Genomic DNA, 23,488 nt, shown 5'->3' with positions numbered 1-23,488 from the left:
ATCGGGCACATTCCCTGTACAGGTTGTCTTGCTCATAGATGGACAAAGGTTGAATTCGCAAAGAGACAAAAGGAGGTAGGCACTTAGCTCCCACTAAATATTTTTGGGCCCCGTGGAAACACTAGCCAGGGACCACACCAGAGCCACACCACGGAAAGCCTCTGCAGACCCAGAGAACACCCAGGGGCTGGTAAGACCACCCAACTCAGACGTAACCTGGACACCGTCTCTTGGGTGGAAAAGCTAAACATAAATCCAAGGTTATGCTCATATTTGCTAGAGCATCAACAATCTTTGAACTTCAAGGTGTTAAAAGATGCTTCATTTCAGTCATTCTTTGTCCCTGTTGCACAAATTGCCCTTACTATGCAAAAACCACCTCGCTGCTTCCACACAAAAGAAACTGCAGACAATACAAGTCACGGAGGAGCTAAGCAACCAAAAATCCCCACGCTGTCACTCCTGAGCGGGCACAGCAACCTTAGATGGCTTGTCAAAATTATTTGCTTTTCATAATGCATGAACATCTGCCAAGTTTTGTTGTTTGCAAAATGTTTTGGACCAGACTCTTTGGTCCAGCTTTGTCTCTCAAGATGTCCGGTACTATCTTCATGCCAAGACAAACCAAAACAATTCAAGAGAGTGAAATATTCATGGATGTGAAGCTACAGAAATCCAGAGAACTTCTATGCAGAGACCCATTCAGAAGATCAGCAAAATGAATGGCCCAAATGCAACTAACCCGAAGGAAATCAGCCCTCTCCCCAAGTCCCTCCTTTAAAACCTGTAACAGATGCAAGAAAAATTGGGCCCAAAGAAGTCGGAGCACAGGCTGCAATCCAAGACCAGCTGCTTCTTCCATTTATAGCCACATTCACTTCAGCTTCGTTGCAGCAACTTGGACAATACAAAAGTGTCTGTGTGCCTGTTTGTTTGCTGGAGGAGTAAAGAACACAACTGGCTTGCTGTCAAGTTATCTTTTTTGCACACAACAACGTTTGATCTTCTCAAAACAAAGTTATCTCTCTATAATCTCAATTCAGTTCCTCAAGTCCTCTTACACAGTTTACAGTGTTGGCACCATACCCAGCCTATGGTGTCCCTTCAACTACTGGCCAACAGAAACATCTCAGGCAGGGACAGAGGTCTAGAAATAGTTTAGAAGAAAATTATTTCTCAACTACAGAAAGTTCATCACCATTGCCATCATTTCCCTCCCTCAGCAGACAGCAGAGAAGTCACAAAACGAGTGGACAGGCCTCACTGGACGAGATCAAAGCAAACTCTTTGTTTTATCTTGGTCAAGATAACGGATTTTATTTGCCTTATCAGCCTGTAGGATGATTAACCTAAATGTGAGAAAGCTTGAAGATGCCAAAGGAGTTGATGGGTGGGGAGCATGTTCCCCAGCACGACTGCAATGGGCTCCAGACATGCAGATACTGCAAGATAAACACAGAAACTCTTGGGTCTGGTTCACACACGCCACCCTCAGCCAGGGCTGCATCTCCCATCACCTTCCAGTGTCACCTATACATATGCAAATCTAACAGCAGGCAGGAGAGCTCACCCATGTCTTCCAGCACAGCAAAGGCACCTCTCTGCCCAGGAGCTGGCTGGAAGGCAGCAGCTGCCCTAGTTTACATGCATGGAGGTGCAGAGCCAGGAGCGTCCTGCAGCTGCGCAGGGCTCATAGCCCAACACAACGAGCACCGTAGGGAGCCAGCATCCCAGGTACCATGCAGTTGGTCACCTTCTGCCTGGAACAGGAGGCTTTGACCTCTACAGAGACACGTTCAGCCTGAGATGCTTCCTGCAGGAAGCAATGACATTGATGCACAACCTAGCCCACAGATCCAATCCAGCAATGGAAGAGATCTGCCAGGTCATTAAGCCCAGCACCAGGACTCTGCAGCCCAGCATCCATGGGTTTGCCCTCTCCTGGTCTCAAACGACAGGAGGCAGGGAAGGGAAGTGAGAACTGTAACGTTTCCTATGGGAAACTGTTCCTTCGCATAATGAATCTCCACTGGGGAGATCACTGCTTTTCCTACGGGCCCTCAGGGACTTTCAACCGGGCAAATGAATTCTCTGTGTGATTGCACCTGGGTCTGGCTGCCTGCGCTGGAGACTGGGAGCAGGCAGGCTCGCTGCCTGGGGCGTATCCTGCGTGGCTGGAGCACCCACGTGGGACCATGATGGTGTCTGTACAAACTGTGCCCACGCGGACGCAGAGAAGGGGACATGTGAATGTCAACGTGACTGGAGCTGAACACGACGTAATGAGTTTGGGAACAGCGTTCCGAGGTGGGGGTCAAGGTGTGCAGCAGAAGTACCGTCACATCTACAGCACCTAGCCTCCTTCCTGACATCCTCAGTGCCCAAAATACACCCCAGAAAGGAACTGGGGCATGCTGGCCACTCCCTGCACAGCCAGGGACAGAGCACACGGTGGGAGGGGGAAAGCAGAAAGCGCCCAGCTGCCCTGCTGCCCTCCCTGTGGGGGCAGGAGGCCGTGCACGTGGCATCCCAGATCAGGCAGCATCTCCACCATGTAACGTGATTATCTCCCCCACACATGCTCCCGCTCCTTCGTTCCAAGCCACTGGCGCTGCAGGCCTCCATTTTTCCAGATTATCTCATTTTTGGCACCCGAGTTCACAAACTGGGAATCTGTATTTCCCACTCAGCCCCTCCATTTGGTATCTGGGATTATAGGCACTTTCCCGTTAAAAATAATGACAACAACAACAACAACAACAACAACAAGACTACCCGTAATCTAGCCCAAATGTGTCAGCTGGTTTTAAGGAAATGTTTCCCTACAGCTTTAATCTCTTTGTACAGTTAAATTGCACTGCAGCTCGGGGAGCTGGAAATGATTACTCACTGCATCTCCACTCAGGCCTGGCCTCTTCATCGCAGGGAGCGTCGCTGTGTTAACAGTCGTCCAAATCCCTCTAAGCCTCAGCTCCAGCCAGGCAGCCCAGCCCCACGCTTGGCGTCACCCTTGCAGGACAGCACAGAAGAAAAGTCACCCCAAGGCTGGGGTGGCTTTGCTTCTGTGTCCCTGGGTGACCACGGCAGGACTGAGGTCTGAGGCTGGCAGGGTGGCACCAGGCTGCAGCCCCACTGCAGCTTCCCCAGCACGCAGCAATGGCTCCCCGGCTTTTGAACATGTCCTTTGCAAGGAGCTCAGTGGATCTGAAAGTTTTCTCTTTTTTGCAGTTTTATAATTTTAGCTCAACTCTAACGGAGCCACTAAAATAGTAAGTTCTAAAGAAAAGGCTTTCCATAGGGGTCCAAGGCTGGAAAAAAAAAGTGAAGAAGAGAAATTGCTTCATTCTCCTGGTGTCATCCTGCTTGTTCTGCAGCAAAATAGGAGGAGGGACCCTGCTGCTTTTTAAGAGGCACTTGGCACCCTGCGTAGCTTTTCCAAAGAGGGGCATCAGGCAGTGATGGGGGACAAAGACTCCAAAAAAGCTGAAAGCTCAGAGATGGTTCAGACCATTTTCCAGTGTGGTGGGACACAGCTATTGCAGACGAAGGTCAAGTCCCTGGTTTAAGTGAGTGTTCCCATTATTCATTGTTATCTGCCTTGATTTATCTGAAAAGCTCCAGAACACCCTTGCAAAAAAGGACCACAAGGGAGGAGAACTGTGTCCCTACCAGTGGCCAAGAGCAGGAAAATGGAGTGAGGGCAGGAGCAGGCAGCAGGGCCGTGGTGGAGAGCCTGCCTTGATGGCAGCGTGCTGTCCCTGGGGCCCTAGGCACTGTGACCACAGCAGCTTGTGCGGAGACAAAAAGGATCATCAGATCAAACTGGCTTCCACATCTCATCTGGGCTTGCTTCTAATCCATTACCTGAGATCCCAGGACTGAGCCTTCACCCCAAATACAAAAAAGTTCAGATCGGGGATGGGGGAGGTGGGGGTGTGTGTGTGCAGAGACAAAGTATTAAACTGAAGTGGAAAACACTAACTTTTCCCAGACCAATAATGTCTTCCCCCCGACCCCCAACCACCACCATGCTGCAAGGCATGAAGAATAACAGAAGAACAAGACGTTCAACCACACACACACAACGCCAGAGTCAGTGACAGGAGGCACCAGTGGGAGGGGATGCTGAGGCAGGAGGACACGGCAGGATTAGTCACGATGCACCCAACGCGGCTCTTCCTGAGGATGTGCCTGACCCACATCCAGCTCGGGAGGAGCCCCCAAGGTCCCTCCTTTGTCAAGGGCTGGTGGATGTCTCTGGATGAAGTATTGATGCTCTCCCAAGAATTCCCCTTTCCTGTCCTGGGTAGCCTCGCTCAGCCACAGTGGAAAGGAGACTGGTGGGGCTGCCCCACTGCCCAGGGCCGTTGGGGACACCCCAGGCAAAGCCACTGCTCCCGAACAAGCCAGGGAGGAAGAAGAGGGTCAGAAGCAGGAGGTGATGGAAGCTAAGCAAGCCAGCACCCTGCTGGCTGCAACACCAGCAAGGGTCACCACGGAAGCAGGACCCAGCTGCCAGGCAAAGGCAGCGGCATGGCATCCTGTGGCACAGCCACCCACCTCAGCCCCTCCTGCCATGCCGGATCCACAGCACAGCACAGCGGGGAGGAACCAGCTCCAGTCACGCTGCTGCGGGCACCATGCACCCTCCTCAGACCTGTCCCACTGACACAAGAGAGGAATGGCCTCGGCCACCAGCTCCAGCCTGGGCCAGTGCCTCAGGGCCAGGATTGAACCGCTGCCACGGTTATCAGCACCCACAGGCGGTCACATTTGGATATTAAGATTTGGTAAGTCCTACGCAGTGAAGACAGACTCCTGCCACGTCCGAGGTTACGGGTTCGGAAACAGCACTTCCCCTCACCTTTTTTTTTGTGTTTATTTTTAATTGCTTGTGCCTCTTCCTGCCTTTTGCATATTCTCCCCTTGTCTACACCCACTGCACAGTCCTGCTCAGATTTCTCTGGACGACTCCACCTATAGCAGTCCACATCACCCCATCATCCCATCACATTTCCTTGTCCCAGCTGTGGAGCATCAGCCACCTCAGGGACACAAAGTCCTGCTTTGTCCAGGATGCTGGTGCAGTGGTACATCGCATTCACGATGTGCACCCATGTCCCATCTCCCTGTCACCAATGGCTCAGCTCAATGTCAAACCCACAGAAGCACAGCCAATGCTCCCCAGGGAGTGCAGGAGAGCGTGAAGACTTGGAGAGGGAGAACAGGGATGGGGAGCAGTATTTCTTGCTCCTCTGCCCCACAAAGACACCTCCTGCCCTCCTCCCACCTTGAGAACCACGGCTCCAGAGCAGGCTCAGCCCATGCCACCAGCCACACTGCCCTAACAAAGCTCAGCACTGTAATTACTCCTTTCCTTTGTGGTTTGCTCTGAACTGCTGAGCTCTCAGAGATTGCCCATCGTCTCCAACCAGCCTCTTCCTGCACAACACGCTCTCCTGCATACCTTCGGCAGCGGGACAAGGGGTGAAGGACAAGGCAGCTGAGCCCCAGCAGCTGGGGGAAGGCAAGTCCCAGCACATGGCTGAGGGCAGCTGGAGGCAGCTGCCTGCATCCTCTGCTCAGCTGTTTGCAGTGGAGAGCCACCGAGCGACAGGATTGAGGGGCGTCCAGTGCCATGGGAGCATCTCTCAAGTGTCCCAAACCCTGGGAGCAGCGAGACGGAGCGGGACTTCACGCCACATGTTGTCTCTGCTGCAGATATCAGGGAGCCAATGTTTTCACTTGTGGGGTTGTGGTGGAGCCAGAGCTGCAGTGGGGCTCAGCAACGTGCCTGCACCCATCCACAAGGCTCCCTGGGGGTCCCTGCGCAGCCTCCCCAGAACTCCTCCATGTACTTACACCAGTGACAAGAAGACATGCCATCGACCCCTCCCAGCATCACTCCAGGGTGGGTGTTGCGGACCAAGGGGAGGAGCACCCTGAAACGGGGTCCTAGGAGAGCGGCCCAGGGCAACCTTGAGTCATGGCAATGGAGAAGGTTGGAGATGACCAGGAAGGGGACACAGGCTCGAGCAGTGACTCCGGGCTCTGCGTCAGCACGGAGGGAGAAGGAACCCTCCATACTGCCGCAACTTCGTCTCCTGGCTCTTCTTGGAGGCATTGAGACTGAAAGCCCCTTTTGTACCCGGACCAAGGGCTGGCTCGCTCTGCAAGGCAGATGCCAGACAGCTGGGCTCTTGGACAAAACTCATCCCCAGCAGCTGTCCTGGGCTTCTGGAGTCCTTTTTAACGCAAAGAGGCCTCCCTCTCCCCTGCCAGGCAGCTGGGGGCTTCAGCAGCTTAAATGGTCGTCTGCTTTTAAAGTGCCCAACCATCACGGTTGAGAGCTTGGGAAGCTCAAAGCAGCCAAACCCAGCAAGACGAGGCTGAACACCCACCTATAGAAGAAGACGGATCTCCTGGCATCATGCACACGGTGGCTGGGGACAGACAACCGGTAAGAGAAGCCCAGGCTGAACCCCATCATTGGGCTGGGTCTTAGAGCTCAGCCATGCCCAGCTGGAGATGGACCAACCTGGTACCTGCTGGAGGCATTTGGCCACTCTTTAAAAGCCAGCTTAGAAAAGCCACACCTAAGCCATACACATGCACAGTGAAAGAAACCCACTCAAGTCTCACGGGTTCAAGATCAGCTCCACCACTGACTCCTGATTTGATTTTAGACCATGCACACATACGCCAAAACCTGCCCTCTCCGCAGACCCCATTACTGCCCTGTGACTGCAGGGCTGCGCCCACGGAGAGGAAATGGAGCAGGAGCAAGGGACCACCCCGTGGTGGGGTGAGACAAGGGAGTGTGGTCCAGCTCCAAGGCCAGGCACGGACCTCCCAGGTCCTGGCTTGGCTACCACACGCCATCCCACAACCCCTGAGGAGAGGCGAAGGGTGGGGTAGGGAGGTGGTGCCCTCCAACCAACCGCTACATCCCTCACAGGATAGACCTCATGGGTGATGGGGAATGGAAAAATAATTAACAGGCCAGAAGAGAAAAAAATAATTAAAAAAATCTCCAAAACATTAGGGAAAATAAATGACGGCTGGCGGGGGAGGGAAGCTGGCTTTAATACCGGATTAATTGAAAACAAGATAGAGCTAATATAAGCCAGGGCTCCAGTTTAATAGTGGCTCTGGTCCACGATGTTATTAGACTTTGGCTCCAAGACCAAAAAAACCCCTGACTCCTGCTAATGAAGAGGCGGTTTCTGCCCCACAACCATCAGCAACAACACTAAACAACAAGCCCTCACAACAACGCTTCCACAGCCACCGCCTCTCCAGCACCTCAGAGGTTCTTCCAGACACTGCACAGGCGGGTGAGTCTGCACACGGGGCCCGAGCTGGCAGAATTGTCATCTTCTGCAAGCATCCAGCGCTTTTGGCATTTTCTTTTTTATTTCCTTATAGGCTTGATAGCATTTTTTATTCAAACTGACAGCTCTTTCAGCCAGGATAAACCCAAGGATAACAGCCATGTATGCAGACACATCTGAGCACAGATCCAAGACCAGCCTCAAAAAGCATCACCACCAGAGCTGAAAGATCAGCACACAACGCTTGGCATCCCTGCGTGGGCTCTGAGCCCGCAGCAAAAGGGGAAGGCAGGAATCAGTCAACGCCTCACCCGAGCAGCTGCCCGGAGCTGTACTCACCTTCTTCTCTCTTTGGTGGGCTCTCCATCAGCACCGGCTGTGGCTTTGGCTCTGCCTGGGAAGGCTGGGTGGCCAGAGGAGGCTCTGAGCTCTCTGCTTGCCGTGACAGTGGGGCTGGGACCTCGGCAGACTTTGCTACCTGAATTTCCACGCGCTTGGTGGCCGTGTCGGGCACAGAAGCGTTGGCCGTCTCGGCTCTTCGCTGAGGCATCTCGGGGATCTTTGAAGCCGGCGCCTCCACCCTCCGGAGACCTGGCTCCTGCGGCTTGCCGAGGGTGATCTCAGTCCTCCTTGGGGTGGCCTCGGGGGGTTTGTGCCCCAGCACATCTGCTCTTTTGAGGCCAAACCTCGACAACCCTGAGGTGGAGTTCTCCACCTGCTTGGATGAGATGTCAATGGAGATTTCTGTTCTTCTGGACACCGGCTCGGGCAGTTTGGGTCCAGAGAGCTCCACTCTCCTCAGAGAGGGCTTGGGTGATCTTTGGCCTGTGGGGTCTGCATGTCTGGCAGATGGTTCTGAATTCCTGGCGCCAAGTTCCTGAAACTTCTGTGTGGAGCTGGACACAGTGGACCTGAGGAGGGGGTTTGGTGTCCGTCTTTGTGGAGTGGAGGAATTTGAAGACTGATCTACCTCCTCAACCTCAAAAGATCTTTTCAGAGCTGAAAAACATGAAAATGAGTTCAGAGTTTAGTTACCATCCACCTGAGCAACTCATGAGACACTTAGAGACGCTGCCTGAGGGTCATAACCCCATTTCTGCTCCTTCACCTGAGGGTTCATAACCCCATTTAAAGCACGTAGGGACTGAGGGCCAGGCTCTGTCTCTTCAGACAAGTCACAAACCCAGTAACAAAAATGGAACCAGAGCCGGGAAATCCAACCCCAGAGTAGAAACCACCCCCACACTCCCCTCCATCCCACCTGCACCCCATGCATGCCCAGAGGGTAGCAGAGGGCCCTGTCATGGCATGGAAGAGCAGAGCACAGCACAGGATTTAGGGGCACCCAGGGATCCAGCTCCCAACACCTCCCTTTCCCTCTCATGTCTGAAGGATGCACACATATAACACAGGCTTCCCAGTGAGTGCTGCCAGCAAAATCCAAGTTGGGAATGGGAAAACAATCCTGGGAAAGCACCAAATTCATATAAATGCAGCAAGAAAACCAAAGGTGGCAGCCACAGAAGCTCATATCCTTTAAAATGCACCTAGAGATCACCTGAGGCAAAGACTGAATTGCTTGGAAAACATTGACATGAGATCCTGATACAAGGAAGGGGCCAACTGGGAGGCCTTAGGGACATCCTAAAATCTAAACATTGTCACTCCCATTTTACCAATGGGGCAGTTAGGAGGCAAAGAGGGATGGATGGAGCATCACATTGGATGTTCTGACTTTCACTTGAACAAGCAGCAGTCCCGCCATCACTGAGCCCCAGCACCGCACAGGATCTGCCCCCATGCTCGCAGCTGCAGCAGAGTGGACACACAAAGTCACTCCCACACAGTGGAGCAGCACTCAGGCAAGTGCCCATCGTTCGGCTCTGCCCGTCACACGGGTCCCCCTCAGCATGCAGAGCTACCCAGCTGGGCATGCTATGTAAGAGGGAAACCCCCAAACCCCCCAAGCTAGGAGTGTGTCTGAGGAAACCTGATGGACGCTGGTGTCAGACCCTCAGCTTGGGGGCACAAAGCATCACCTTAGGTAGCCTCCATCCATGGAGTGATGCTCCCATCCCAGCCATGCAGCTGAGGGCCAGTAGCTGCCTGATCACGTCCAGGCTTATGCCTGAACATCCACATGTCCTCCATGCAGCTCTTCCCACCTCACTCCAGCATGTCCGCTTTAAAGAAGTAGATGCCCTTAAGCCCACCAGACCCCCTGCTCCGCACAGGAGCCAGCCAGGTGGAAACGAAAGGCTGACCTTCGTGTGAAAAGGGCGGAATGCAGAGAACTACTGCTGGATCCCGTCCAAACTGACATGCCCCGCAGCACCCAGGCAGGCACGGAGACAGGGCAGGATGAGACACAGCTCTGCAGTCCCAAAGGAGCTCCCATGAAGTGAAGCTGAGCCGGTGCGGTGACAGCCTTGGTGTGGTGACAGCCATACTGCTAACGACCAGCGCAACCATCAGTAATGAGTCACCCACCCCTTACATCAACAGGATATCAGTGAGATCTAGTCTTTAAAAACGTAGGCTTGAGATCACACAGGACACCAGGAGTGAGGGGGGGAGACTAGAGCACAGCTTTCCCTCATCCCAGGACATCCACCCACCCCTGGGGTGGAGCTGGAGAAAAGCCACCACGCAGGAAGCACCTCCTCTGCTCCATGGGGCTGCTTCGACCCCCTGGGACAGGGCCTGGGGACCCTCCATCCCTCGGACACATCCGTTCGCTGGAGAGGAGCCATCTGGTGCAGCTGGGTCCAGCCGGTGGGACAGGGGGGCCGTCCACGTGGCAGCCGCCCCGGCTCTGCTCCGCCAGCAGATTGCAAACACAGCTGCTGACACCCGGCCCCCTGCTCCAGGCAGGACGGGCAGCAGATGCGGCTGCCTCCGTCCTGGGCAGCAGGGGCTAAGGACAGCTATGGCCCCGTCCCGTGGCAGCAGCTCCGAGGGGGCCCAAAGGAGATGGTGAGGAAAGCAAGACCCTCAGAGCTGAGGCTCACGTGTCGGACAAGCCACACAATGGGGAGGCACACAGGTCAAAGTGTTAGGACACAGGCTTTGGGCTGCTTTCCCTTTTTTGGAGGAAAATACCCAAAAAACTGCTAAATATGAACACCAGGCTGCAAAACCAGCCAGAATGGGCACTGCAGGGGCTGGGACCAAGAGCCTCCCCAGGATGCTCCATATTAGGGACCCAGCAAAAGCTCCTCACGGAAGCCCCACCATGCTCAGGGACAGATAGACATGGGCATGGACACACACCCACATCCACCAGTTGTGGTTTAGACCCTGGCACGAGTTCCTGGGAAGCAACGGGTGCCTGGGACAGGCTCCTGAGGAAGGGGTCCTGGCTGGTGAGGGCAGGGAGGGATTCACAGGGCGATTCACCCTCAATATTAACCTGACTGAAACAGCATCTCAGCCGCTTTATGGCTACGAAGAGAGGAAAGCGCCGAAGCACAACACATAGCACCCACCATGCAAAACCCAGGAAGGACCCCATGAGGGGCTCTTAGTGACAAAATGGTCTGTCCTGCGTCTCAAAAATATTCAGAAACTGGCAGAAAAAGGGAGGGAGGCAGTAAAGAAAAATAAAGACATTTTTCCTCCATTTTATCTGCTCTGTGTTCCAAATCCCACAGAGCCCTCCCAGCCATCTCACCACTCACGTGCAGAGGCGAGATGCTCTCTGTGGCAATGTCTGCCCTGCGATCTGTGCTTGGCACATCTCATGCCTCACAGGTCTGTGTCTAAGTCTCAGTTCTCAGCACCCCCCAGAACAATTAATCCAAAAGAAGTCCCACACTTGAGAGCTGTTCCCAGGTGTCCATAACTCTCAGGTTTCTAAAACTGAGCTGAAGCTCAGATTCTCCAGCACTGACTTTTCAATCACCTTCCTTCTCCATCAAACCAGAAAATATCATTTTAGCTATTTTTCCCCAAAATCCCAAGTTTAAAACAATGCACCAGTCAAGACTAGTTTGCATTTTTCAGGAAAACAAAGGGAGTGGAAGGGACAACCCGATGGGGAGCCTTTCTCTGGCCTTGAGCAAAGCCGGGTGGGCAGGAGCAGTGGAGGCCATGGCCTGGCCAGGCGCTGCCAGCTCCCTGACGGATGGGATCTCAGTTTTGTCCACATTAGGCCTTTAAAACCTGCTTGTCACTCCTCCAGCCAGCCAGCTCGGTCTCCATTTATTCCCTTCAACAAAGCAGCCTAATAACCTCATGACAGATGTGTTGGAGGAACAGTTTGAAAGCAAATGCTCTCAAGGAACCCGAAAGCAAAGGAAATGCTGGCAAGCATCTTTCCTTAATGAACATCCCCCTGGAAATATCTCAATACCAAGTGGTTTGGGGATTTCTTTTTTACCTGATAACAAGCTTTGAATACAAACAGCGCTGCTGACCTCCAGGGTTCATCGCATGAACCACCTCCAGCATCTCAGCTCCTTTTGAGTCCCCCTGCTATTTGCTACTGCCAAAGAAATCGCAGCATCAGTGACCGGGTGGTCGGTCACTCGATGGCAATGCTGGAGCTACTGCACATGGCCCTTTCTTTTGACTTCAAACCTCCTGAAGTGCCCCAAGACTGGGGTAAACCTGCCCAATGCCAACAGCATGGTCTTTCTGGAGCACAGCCATCCCCTGCCTTTACTGAAAGGCTGGACTGAATACAACACCCAAAAATGGCTTTTCTCCAAGTCTTTCTGGGCCCTGAAGCAGAAAAGAGAAAAAGGTCAAAGTCCAGACACAAAGGGGTTCAAAAAGCCTAAGGAAGAGCTGCAAAACCGTGATTACAGCTGCAGGAGACTCAAGCCATCCAAATAACACCTCCCATGCCAGTGCTGTGGTCCCAATAGGCAGTAAGGGGGTACCAAGAGGCTGGCTGGGCAAGGAACCACCACCCTAAGGGAGGGTTAGAAGCAGCTCAGAAAAATCACGAGGACCCCCAGATCCCAGTGGCATTCCTCCCCAGCAGTGTCACTGATTTGCCTGGGGACAAGCCGAGAGCTTTCCCACCCGTGGCTCTCTGCGGGATGGGAAGTCCATCTCCTGCCTCTGGTTGCACAGGGATTTCGGTACTCAGCTTGTCCTCCAGTACCTTCAGCCACTGCTCTGTGTCCAATGCAGTCTGGAGAAGGTGAAACATCCCAGGAATGAGAAAGGAGAGGGACTGTGACCAACCGGGTTTGTGTTTCTACCTCTGAGACAGGGACCCACTGCCATGAACGTGATCCTCAGGGATGCCTCCTTCAGCAGTGGCAGCCCTTGGTGTGACCAAGCACGGCTGTAGCCTCCCTGCTCGGCATTGCCTCTCTCCCGCTCCTCACACAGAGAAGAGAGGACCTCAGGAAGGAAAACAACTCTCAAAAAAAAAAAAAAGAGAAAAAGCTTAAAAATAGCCTGTCCTGCCCAGAGCCAAGAAAGGAAAGTAAACAGCCTCTGCTCCAGATGACCCTCCTCCCGGCTTCCTGCGGGGAAGCTGGCGTATTCATTACAACAACAGGAGCCGAAGGCAGGGCAGCACTGCGGGGCCCTGCGCCCCGTTCCCACCCGCGCGGTGCCGGGTCCCACACCAGCCGATGTGGCTAATGCTCTGGGTCCCCATCGGCCTCCAGGTCCACATGTCCCTGGACACCCTGGGCCAAGGTGTCTCTGCCCCAAGCAAGGTCCAGGTCGGCCACGCTGCAGGTTGTGATATTTTCCAGGGGATTTTCAGCCCTAGCAGGGCTTCCCCAGCCCCACCAGCCGCATCCGATCCGCTGGCTGGCGTCAGAGGCAGCTGGCAGGGAAAGAGGTGGAGGTGCTGAGCATCGCCCTTCCTTCTCTTCCTCTGGAGGTGCCTGTGCCGTGGGATGTGAGCACAAAACAGCGTTATCATCGACACTCACTTCCTTTTAACCAATTCCAAACCAATTCAGGTAGCTCTGGCTCAATCCACCACTGCTGAAGGCAGTGACTTGCCTCCCACAGCACAGAATGGCCAAAATCCCCTAAAATGAGATTTCCAAGCGCTTCCTTTCAAACGCAACCTCTGCCTCTGCCAGTCCCTGCCCACAGCCATCGTGCCTGGCCTGGGAAACACTCACTGCGGTGTCCCTTTGGGGACCAGACCTTTGCAAACCTCTCAAGGCAGCGGCGTTTTGCTCAGCACCACGCAGCCATGGCCCCACTCTGCAGGGCCAGCTTTAAAAAATAACAGTATTAGTCCTGGCAAATGAGGGGTGGCATGGGCTCTCTGGGATGGCACCTGCTGCAGGCAGCTCTCCTGGCTGCGCACGGCTCCTGCAAACCTGCAGTCTTGACCCAAACATGGTCCCTGCCAGCCAGGTATTTTGGGGCAAGAAATGCATGCCTTCATCCCCAGCTCGGATGCTCCCCAAGCAAGCACAGAGCCTAAGAAGTAGCAAAATATTTATGTGTCTTTTTTTTTTTTTGGTGCTTATTTTGTGCTGCAGCACTGGGGATGTCTGCACAGTGTGGCCACTGCGTCCTCCCGGTCACCCCATGGCCAGGCACCAGCAGGTCACACGCCACCAGTTACAGCTGCTCTTTAGGGATCTTGCAAATTGGGAAGACAGGGCAGAGGTCTGGTTCAAATCCCAGCAGCTCCTACAACAGCCAAGATTTTTCCAGAGAAGTCACAAGCAAGCGGCACGGCCGAGGCCTCCTATCTACGCGCTCCTCTCCCAGGAGATGAGTCCCTCCTTGGTGGTCGCAGCCAAGCCAAGGGTGCCCAGATGCCATGAAAGGCTCTGGTTCCCACCCAAGGGCTCCATATCTCCTGGTGAGAAGCACCAGGATTACACAGCACGCCGTCCACCGCAGCTCATCCCACTCTGCAGCCTGGCTTCTGAGCACCCAGTGGGACCCAGGGGTGGTCAACAAGGGAACATCTGCTCCTTCTTTCTTCCCTTTCTAAACAGAATGCCCCCGTAACAGTCAAGGGGATGCTTTATACAAGGAAACCTCTATGCACAGAGCTCGGGAGGAGACCAAAATAAACAGGGAGGGACGCTGGCTCCTCCGGGACCCGCTTCACAACTGGAGCCTCGGGCTCTGCCGTGGCCGCAGCGCCCAACTGCTTCCCATTAAACATCCTCTGCCCCTCATGTGGTCTCTGTAACCCAGGGGTTACGTTTGCTTGCTTGCTTAAGTACGGAAAGCTTTTCTTGAGTTTTTTGACACATCAGAGCCTTATGGCACCAGGGCAGCCAGGCGCCCCATTATTTCACACAATACAATGGTACCGTTTGAGAGCGCTGACTTTCTCTAAACTGCTACCAGATGGTCACCTCCTGTTCCCGGGGAGGAAAGAGGGGGAGGCTGCAGGTCTCATCTTTCAAGGAGCCCTTGGAAACCCAACACAGCATTAACCTCTCACAGCCCTTAAAGCTTCCCAGACCCCTGTCACCAGGCAGCAGGATGCTCACAGCGGTATTCTGGCCCAACTCAAGTGCAAAGAGCGTGTTCGCCCACGTTACCACAGGGCCACCTGGGTTTAACTTCTCTGAACCTACTGTCCGTGATGGCATTGAAAAGCTGCCGCCACCCATAACAGAGGTGGATGAATTTTAGTGAACTAAAGGCTCAGTCACAGGGACAAGTAGGATGTTCTTCATGTATCTATAAAGTGTATATATGCTGCATATAAAACCTAAAGGTCCTGAGGCAGAAGGGTAAGGGAGCTGCAGCCCTGCTGCAGGGCCAGGGCAGGATATTTCTATCCCATCCTCAACAACAAGGTGCTCTCAACTGCATTGAGCCCATCAGTGGGGTCAAAAACATGGGGCTGAGATGGGAAATTCACTGGCAGTGTGGGCAGCAAGCAATGCCACACACGCTGGCAGGACTTTGTGAGAGCACCAACAGTTCAAAACAGCTCAAGAAATTTTTGATCCCCTCTTGCATCTGGAGAAATGAAGGCAGGAAACTTTAAAACCACATTTCCTGAAGCTACCAGTCATCCAACGTTAAGAGAGAAGAGAAGTCAGCGTTGCCGGATCCCCTCCCTGTGCTTGCATCAGGAAGTTTCACACCTTTCTTTTACCAATAAACCAACCTTGTTGCAACACATACAGATAAACACAAATATATATATATATATAAACCAACAATTTGCTGTAGTAGCATGACTCTCATGCTATCCTGGGTCAGGTTACGAATGGTTTATGCACAAATAAATCCTTTTTCTGATTTTGCAAATGGCATTCAAAAGAAGGTGCAACAGATTGCATGGTCTGACACAAATAGTGTTTAGAAGATAACACTGGCAATATGCTGACAATGTGCAGTGCCTTCCTGAACTGCACAAATGGTACCAAGAGCTGAGTTATGGAGAAAATTCAGGGATAAATGCAACTTCAGGGCTCTGACATTAACCAAAGCTTTTCAAGTAGCATTTCACTCACACGCAGTAAGCTCCAAAACAGCCTAAGACTAATGCAGCAAACCCTTCATTTACCAGAAATGAACATAGAAAAGCAAAGTCAGGACTAAGAATAGAAAAAAATAAAATCCATACTCAGATTAATTCAAAATCCCAGCTTTCCAGTCCCTGTAATGCAGTTCTAGAAAGATTTTTAGCTTTGATTCTCCGTTACGCTTTGGTTTATATAACCATTAACCCTCAGCAAAATGCTTCCAGATCAGACCAGTATATTTTACAGCCCTTATATTCGTTTCGTACTTGTACAGAAAATTACATAAAATACAGGGTATCCAGCCCAGCAGATTGCATTACTTGCTCTGCCACAGGCTATTTGCAGCTTTTGCCTCTGGTCTGTGCTCCAGTTTCCTTTCATAAGGGGAGGAGGAAGGAGAGAAATAAATCTGTGCGCCTCCCAGGGGACTGCAGATTTGGTTTGGTTCACTAATATTTCTAAGAAGCCTTAAAATATTTACCCAGAAGGGAAAACGCATGATGCAGGTGGCCTTGCAGACCCCAGACCGCCCCGTGCTACCAGGTTCGGTGCTGGTACCGCACCAGGTGTAGGAAGCCACAAGCACCCAGACACCATCCCCATGAGTCACGACTCCCAACGCCCACGCAGGGACCTGGAGAGTGACTCAGGTGGGTGACCAGCCTCGGTGGTGGGGACTGGGTGATTAAATCATTAAGTGATTGCAACAGGATGGTTAAAAAGCTACAGAAAAGGGTAAAAAGTGGATAATGGCCCGGGAGCCATTCAGGCCCGCAGCGCTGCCTGCAAGCCCTGCCTGCGCTGCCTGCTGATTGCTGGTGCCATTGCAGCCAGCTCTGGCGTCTCTGTTGGAGGGGACACCCAGCACTGCAATGCAAGCAGTTGTCCAAACGTCCTGAAGGCTAGCAGAGAGCAGAACCCTCCTCCTTTCTCCTCCCTGGTAAACTAAACATGCTTTTTAAAAAAAAAAAACACAAAAAAACCCGCACAACAAAATCCATCCTTTTCACGTTTTCCCCATATTTGCACCAAATGAAAGAAAAACTTAAGTCCCAACCCCACTCCTCACCATGCTCCTTCTCTCCCAAACCAGTCCAGCAGATCAGCGCCACCGTGATGCTGTGTGCTGGTGCCCTCACCGCTAACCCCTGCCATGAGTCCCAGGGCTGGGACAAGCTGGAGAGCACCCAACTCACTGGGAGCAAGGCGCTGTACAATTTTGTGACGCTTACTCAAGCTGCCACCTCTGCTGCTGGGAGGATGGTGGCAGAGACCGACGTGGTCACGGTGTCCCCTACCCTGCAATCCACAGGAGGCTGCCTGACATTGGCGGTGCCTACACCCAGACAACAGGCTGGTACCCCACCCCAACTTGCCCTAACTTGGGTGCCAGCAACAGGGCATCTGCTGCACCACTGGGAGGATGCAGGAGGGGGGCAAACCACCCTAACACCCAGGTTGTCTCACCTTTTGGCATGCAAACCAGCCAAGAGCCAGCTTGGACAGACCCTGCACCTGGGTCACCGCTCCAAAGGCGTCCCCAGGAGACCCAAGTGCTGAAGTCCATCCAGCAACCTCACAAAAGCAATCACACTAAAAGCCTGAGTCACAGCCATCAGGAGATAAGAGCTCCATTAATCTGGTGGCAGATTTTCAGAATAAGTTGAGGGTAACAGTAAAACCCTTTGTTGCCCAAGGTCTACTCTTCACCAGCATCATTTGCACAGCAGGGAAGGGAGCAAGGAGAGCTCCCCTGCACCAGCATCCACACAGGAGGTGGGAGCAAACTGCTGATGCCTCTGTGAGGGAAGCAGAGGGCTGCAAGGATCAAATGATACCCTGCAGGTATGAAGTGAGAGGTGGCCAGGACACAACCCTAGCCCCATGCTGAAGGGCATCACAGACCACCCCTGTCCCACAAAGAGTTCCCCTGACCCCCACCAAACAGGCACATCCCCATCAGGAACTGGACTCAGACTCATTGACTCATTTTACAGGCTTCAAACAAGCTTAACCAAGACTTAGGGTTACTTGGCTTGTTGCCTCCACGTCACACTTCTGAAGACCACAAAGGTGCCAGGGCTCACTACAGCAGGAGTAGGGAGGGAGGGAGGTTGGGAGAGGGAAAGAGCCTGCATAATGGTCCTGCAGAAAGACATTGCCTTACATATCAAATATTAGAGTCAGAAACACGAATATCTGGAGTGATCACAGGCTCTGAAGTCTCCATTATTGTCTTTGGATTTATGACAAGTCCCCATCCAGGCTTTTGCTGCTGCTGTCTGGGTCCTGGCTCCTGGGAAAACGAGCTGAGCAGCTCCCTGCAATGAAGGGCTGCAAAACAGAAATGAAACCGGCATCCAGAGAGTGAGGCCACAGAACACCCAGAGGTGCCACGACTCTCACTTAGCAGCAGGTTCCCTGGCATGTATTGGCCAAGAGATGTAGTCATGGTCACTCAAATCTATTAGGCATGACCCAACATGTTCTAGAGGTGCTTCCTACTCACTCCACTGCCGTAAACCACCAAGAGGCAATGAGCAAAGAGTAAAGCAGGAGAACGATCATATTTCAGGTGAGGCTCTAAGGGAAAGATGCTACCACGATCCCAGAGACTGTCTAGCACTTGGAAGAGCCAGCACGGTGTACACACTCCAAAACTCTGACTTACATCCAGGCACCAGCAAAGTAGCTGCCCTGGCCCCAGGGTAAAGACTCATCCTCTCTCTGTCCCTTCCCACCCAGGCACTTTTAAAAGGTTTCTTTATGATTAGCATGACACTGTCCTCACTTTGCCCAAGACTGATCTCAAATGGACAGCAAGAGCTCACCCGTACCAGCCAACACTGGAAACTCTCCATACTGACACAGAGCCAAAGACACTGCTCCATGCTGCAGTGGTTGCCCATCCCCAAGGACATGCAGCCCAGCCCTCCTTGCATAAGATGACTATAAACAACGACCTTTGGATGATCCTACACCCTAACAGGGGCCAGAGGCTATCCCCAGAGCCCAGCTCACGTGGACAGAGAGATCCACGTCCTGTTCTTCCCTTTCCCACTCCCTCACAACCTTTGTATTCCCAAAGAACTAAATATACATAGGGAAAAAAACAACCCGCAATGGCAGGTCTCTGCTGCTATAACCAGGCAGATGTGCTTTTTCCACTCTGCTCATGAAAGGCCAGTCCTTCAGGGGAAGATACAACTCTTGCCCTCCCACAGGCACCTTCCCCTGGCTCCTGCCTCTCCCACCACACGCTGTTTTGGCCTAAAACTCCCATCCACCCCGTCCTTTTGTCTCAGATTTAGAAATGAGATAAGAAAAAAGAGAAAAAACCCTCTGAAGCGTGTGTAAAGCTCGTCTTTGAGGGTATCAGAGGTGACTTGCTATCTTGGAGCAGCATGCTACATTGATCAGCTGGGAGGGAGGTACTGGCTCTCCCCACTCTGGGCTGAAGAGTGCCCGCAGAGACTAGTTGCAGTATAATTTTTAGAGGGACGGTCCAGGAAATCCAACAACTGACATTTAGGAGCTTTGCTTCACTCCTAGGGTTGGGATGATCCGAGATATAATCTAATGGATCTTTTTGTGTTTCCTGTTCCAGGCGTTGAAGCTCTGCACACGTGGGACCGTTAGTCACACACCCAGACTCCCAGCCCACTCCCATGCGTGTCAGCCCAGGCGAGCGCTCATCCTGCAAACCCTTAGGAAGGGCTTACAGGAGAGACCCTGAATCCCCAGTGAGATGTTTACACAAACACAAAGCACATCCCCTCTTCGAGGCTTTTCACCGTATTGAATTCAAGCCACATCACCCACAGAACATTGCAACCATCCCTCCAGTGCGTTCCTGCTAATATTAGCAGCAAGGTTGAGTCCCAGCATCCACAGCACGCGGGCAGCAGCTGCTCCCCACGGCAGCAGGCGTGCCAGCCCCGAGCAGCCCGGCGGACGCAGCGCAGCCACGTGTCCCAGAGACATCCCGGGCATTTGCTCAAGCAAATTTTAAGGATGAGCCCATGAGGTTCATGGACATAGAAAAGCCTATTTCTAATACGGCCTCCTCCTGAAAACAACCTGGCTAATGTTTTTTTGTCTTTAATGACCCTTAAAACCAGGACATAACTTAGTACAAGTCAGTACCTCCTTGAGACAAAATCTGTGGCTGAAATACTAGAAATACCCTGTGTTGGCTGGTGGAAGAAGTGTGTGTCTATAGGGAAAGTGTCCAATAGCGAGGAATTAAAAAAAAAAAAAAAAAAAATAACCAGAGAAGCCTTCCTATCAGCATCAACATGTCCTGGCAGGGCTAGAGGCTCCCTGCCCTCAGTGCCCAGCTCCATGCACTGCACGAATGCTCAGACCACAGCACTGCTGAGGCTCACCCATCAGTGAGAACATGCTCCCCGAGGGAGCTGGGCTACAGGGAATGGGTAAATCGGGGATTAAGAACCACCAGCGAAGGCTGTCTCATGATTTCTGCCAGAGCAAAGCTGCAAGCCTGCGTCCCCCCCAGTCTCTAGCTCTGGACATCACACTGAACCCCACCGCACCACCCTGCTGCTCCGCGCACTTACAGCCCCACTCGGCATTGCATCGTTTGCAGCTTGCACCCACTAGGACATTTTGTGTTTCAACATTATGAGGAAATGAATCTGGTGTTGACTGACAGCATCGGCAAAGCCAAAGAGCACTCGGCATCGCTGCTGCCAACTCACCGCCAGTGACTACCAGCAAAAATGTGCCTCGGTTACCCCTGGGACTCCGCTCGGCAGCAGCCACGTGCCACTGGCACGAGGGCCCGGAGCACATCTCTTCTGTCTTACTACCAGGCAGTAGATCGTGAGTGCACAGTGCTTTAAATCCTTAGCAGGAAGACAACTACCATGTTGCAGAGTTATCTTTGGGCATCATCACAACCAACCAAAGCTGCGAGCAGGAACAGCCGCCCCTCTCCACAGCTGAACATCACAGGCACTGACACTCCCATATCACCCAACCTAAACAGGATTGGGATGGTTTAGGGTTTACACGTTAACACACTGCACAAGGATCCCACCACTTGGGTTGATTTACTGCTACAGGTTCCCTTCCTCGTCGCTCAGGGGTCCATGTGTGAGACTCTGAGGAGCTGAGCGACCCGCAGTCCCCTCCAAGGCAGAGGTGAGCTTGGGAAGTGCTGCTGCAACTGCGGCTCAACAGCCACACTTCTGAAAACCTACCAAAATCTATAAACCCAGGGGCAGAACTATTATACTCTGTAAATCTTGGCAAACCACACACTTAATAATGTTCTCCCCTATTAGAGACAAGGAATCTCTTGCCAGACAAATAAACAGGATTAGTGCCCTCCCTGCAGGACCAGCTGGCTCAGTGTGAGGTGGACACACGTACCGCTGCCTGGATGCGACCATCCCCATGGTGTTACTGGGCACAAGGAAGAACACATTCTGCTGTGCTGTGTTTTCCTCTCAGGTGTTCCTTTGATTTGGAAACTAAACTGGAATCGAGTATCCCATACCCCTTCCCAAAGGCCCCTTGCATCCTCCTCGGGCTCATGGAGGCTGGCAGCTTTCACGCCAGCAGCCCACAGCCAAACCTGCAACTCCCCAACTTCTGCAACCCGGCAGGTACAAGAAACCCGTCGGTCCTATGCCAGTGAGGGATGCTACGAGGAAAGGAGGCAGGAACAACCAGGGTGATCTGGGAGGGCAGGCAGCGTGTGACCGGGAAGAACAAAGAGGGCTCTGGCTGCTGGGTGATCTGGTGTTTCTGCTCCGTGGTATTTTTGGCTGATCTTTCCTGCTTGGCCACCGGCTGTCTGGGGCTGAGATACCCACCCAACAGACGTGAACACTGCATCTCCAACCCTACAGGCTAGAAATGAATTGTCTTGTTCTTGGGAAGCTGCTATGCAACCCAGAAAACTAATTAAATTGTGAAACAGTAGCCCGGATCCCTGCTCAAGGGCAAGGCCAGACCTTTTGGCTGCAGATGCACAGAGCTTTCCCCAGCCTCTCCCTCTGCACAGGCAGGAACTATAAAGAGGCTCCATGGACTAAAAAAAAAATAAAAATAAATCGCACTGCAGAGCGGCTCGGTGCCACGGAGGAGCACACACAGCCCGAACAAGCAGCCCCAGGGCTCACAGCAGTGCCTTTATCATATCCAAGTAGGGAATTACTCATTCTTCAGAGATTTAAATGCAGTTGGGGCAGGCGAGAGGGAAGGCTGTAATTACATCAGCACTCGGGAGCCCTGCGGTGGGGAAGCTCACGAGTTCCCGAAGGACAGTTACAAAGGCGCCGTTGAACCCCGAGTGCCAAACTGATGGTGTATTTGGGTTGCTTTGCGTCCTAACTCTTGCTAGTCCCAAACTTCCGAAGGGACGTGACTTCCCTCAGCTTCCTGCTAAGCCCTCCGCTCCCAACTTCAGCTGAAGAAAGCCCAAAGACTGAAAAAAAAAAAAAAAGAGAGGACACGAATGTGGCTAAACCTTAGGAGGAGGGCTGCAGAGACCTCAGCCCTGCCACCCGTTTCCTGCCTGACCTGGAAGAGGAATCCTTGTGCTCTCGGCTTCCTCAGCTACCCAGCAGGAAAAACACCCCCGCGCTCCTTCCCGAAGGCAACGCTGGATTCACCAGGAGGCGGTGGAGTCGTCCCAGCCTATAGCTCTACACGGGCAGCCCCTGGATAAGCTTTCACCGCGGCCCCAGATCTCCACTATTTCTTGGGTTAGGGGTTTTTTTTGGGTTTTTTTGTTGGGTTTTTTTTTTTTTTTGGTCTAGAAACCGCTGCATGAAGCTCCGTTGGGTGACTGCCAGGACGTGAGCGCGGAAGGACGGAGCTGCTCTTCCAAAACTCTGCTCAGGAAGATGAGCTCCTCCGAGCTGATCTTTCAACGTCTGCTTCAGACGAACCCCCCTACCCCTCTCCTGCCCGTTTTTAACGCTCATACCCACCTGGCAGCAACGCACTTCTCCACTAGCTTACTTTATTGCCTGAAAAATGCAGCATATCGGGCAAGAGCTCCAGCCGCCCGGGGAGAAGGCATCCCTGTCTGCACACCAAGGGGACTGCAAGGAGATACTCCACGGGAGAGCAAGGCAACGCTGTCGGGAGCTGGAGCTCTGCCACGGGACAACTGCAAAGCTTTCTAGGGCGGGCAGCTCCCGCTATGGACATATTTGAAACTTGGGTTTGTTATCCACCTCCCAGCTACTCTAGGGCTGCGTTCGCATCCAAAACCTGGCGAGTCGACGGAAGGGCTAGCGCCTGAGGTTTCACAGACTTTTAGTCTTGTCAGGCGTGTACTTTCAGCTAAAAATCTACATAAACCAACTTGGGAAAAGCAAGAAGGGAAAAACACCCCGTAAGATCCTGCTTTAGCAGCTAAAACCCGGGCGCAGCGTTACTCCGAACAAAAGACCCCGCGGCGGCACCGACAACCACCAGCCCCCGGCTGCCGGGGGATGCGGGCTGGCCGCCGGCCGCCCTCGGGCACCCCGCTCCTCCCAGCCCTGCCCTCCCCCGGGCGGGTGCGACCCGCGGCGGGGCCCGGGCAGAGGCCGGCTCCCCCCGGCACCGCCAGGGCGGCAGCAGCGGGGAGAGGGGCTCCGGGGTGCGGGGGCTCAGCCCCGCTCTGCCGCGCTCCCCCCGCCACCTCCCCAGCCCGGCGCGGTGGCTGCGAGGGACGCAGGCGGCTCCGCGCTGCCC

At 53.2% G+C, this 23,488-nt stretch overlaps 1 protein-coding gene across 2 annotated transcripts in view; it reads right to left on the bottom strand.

Moving 5' to 3' along the window:
• Window positions 1-23,488, bottom strand: part of SEPTIN9 (septin 9) — a 101,892-nt gene that overhangs the window by 50,426 nt on the left and 27,978 nt on the right. For both annotated transcript variants that reach the window (XM_086473867.1, XM_086473868.1), the window contains exon 2: window positions 7,674-8,333. In XM_086473867.1, the coding sequence (XP_086329993.1) occupies window positions 7,674-8,333 (660 nt within the window). The remainder of the gene's footprint in view (window positions 1-7,673; window positions 8,334-23,488) is intronic.

The sequence above is a fragment of the Leptosomus discolor genome, chromosome 15, assembly GCF_034619465.1.
Source record: "Leptosomus discolor isolate bLepDis1 chromosome 15, bLepDis1.hap2, whole genome shotgun sequence".
Classification (NCBI taxonomy): domain Eukaryota; kingdom Metazoa; phylum Chordata; class Aves; order Leptosomiformes; family Leptosomidae; genus Leptosomus; species Leptosomus discolor.
Note: the sequence above shows the minus strand (reverse complement) of the source record. Positions and strands in the feature narration are given on the sequence as shown.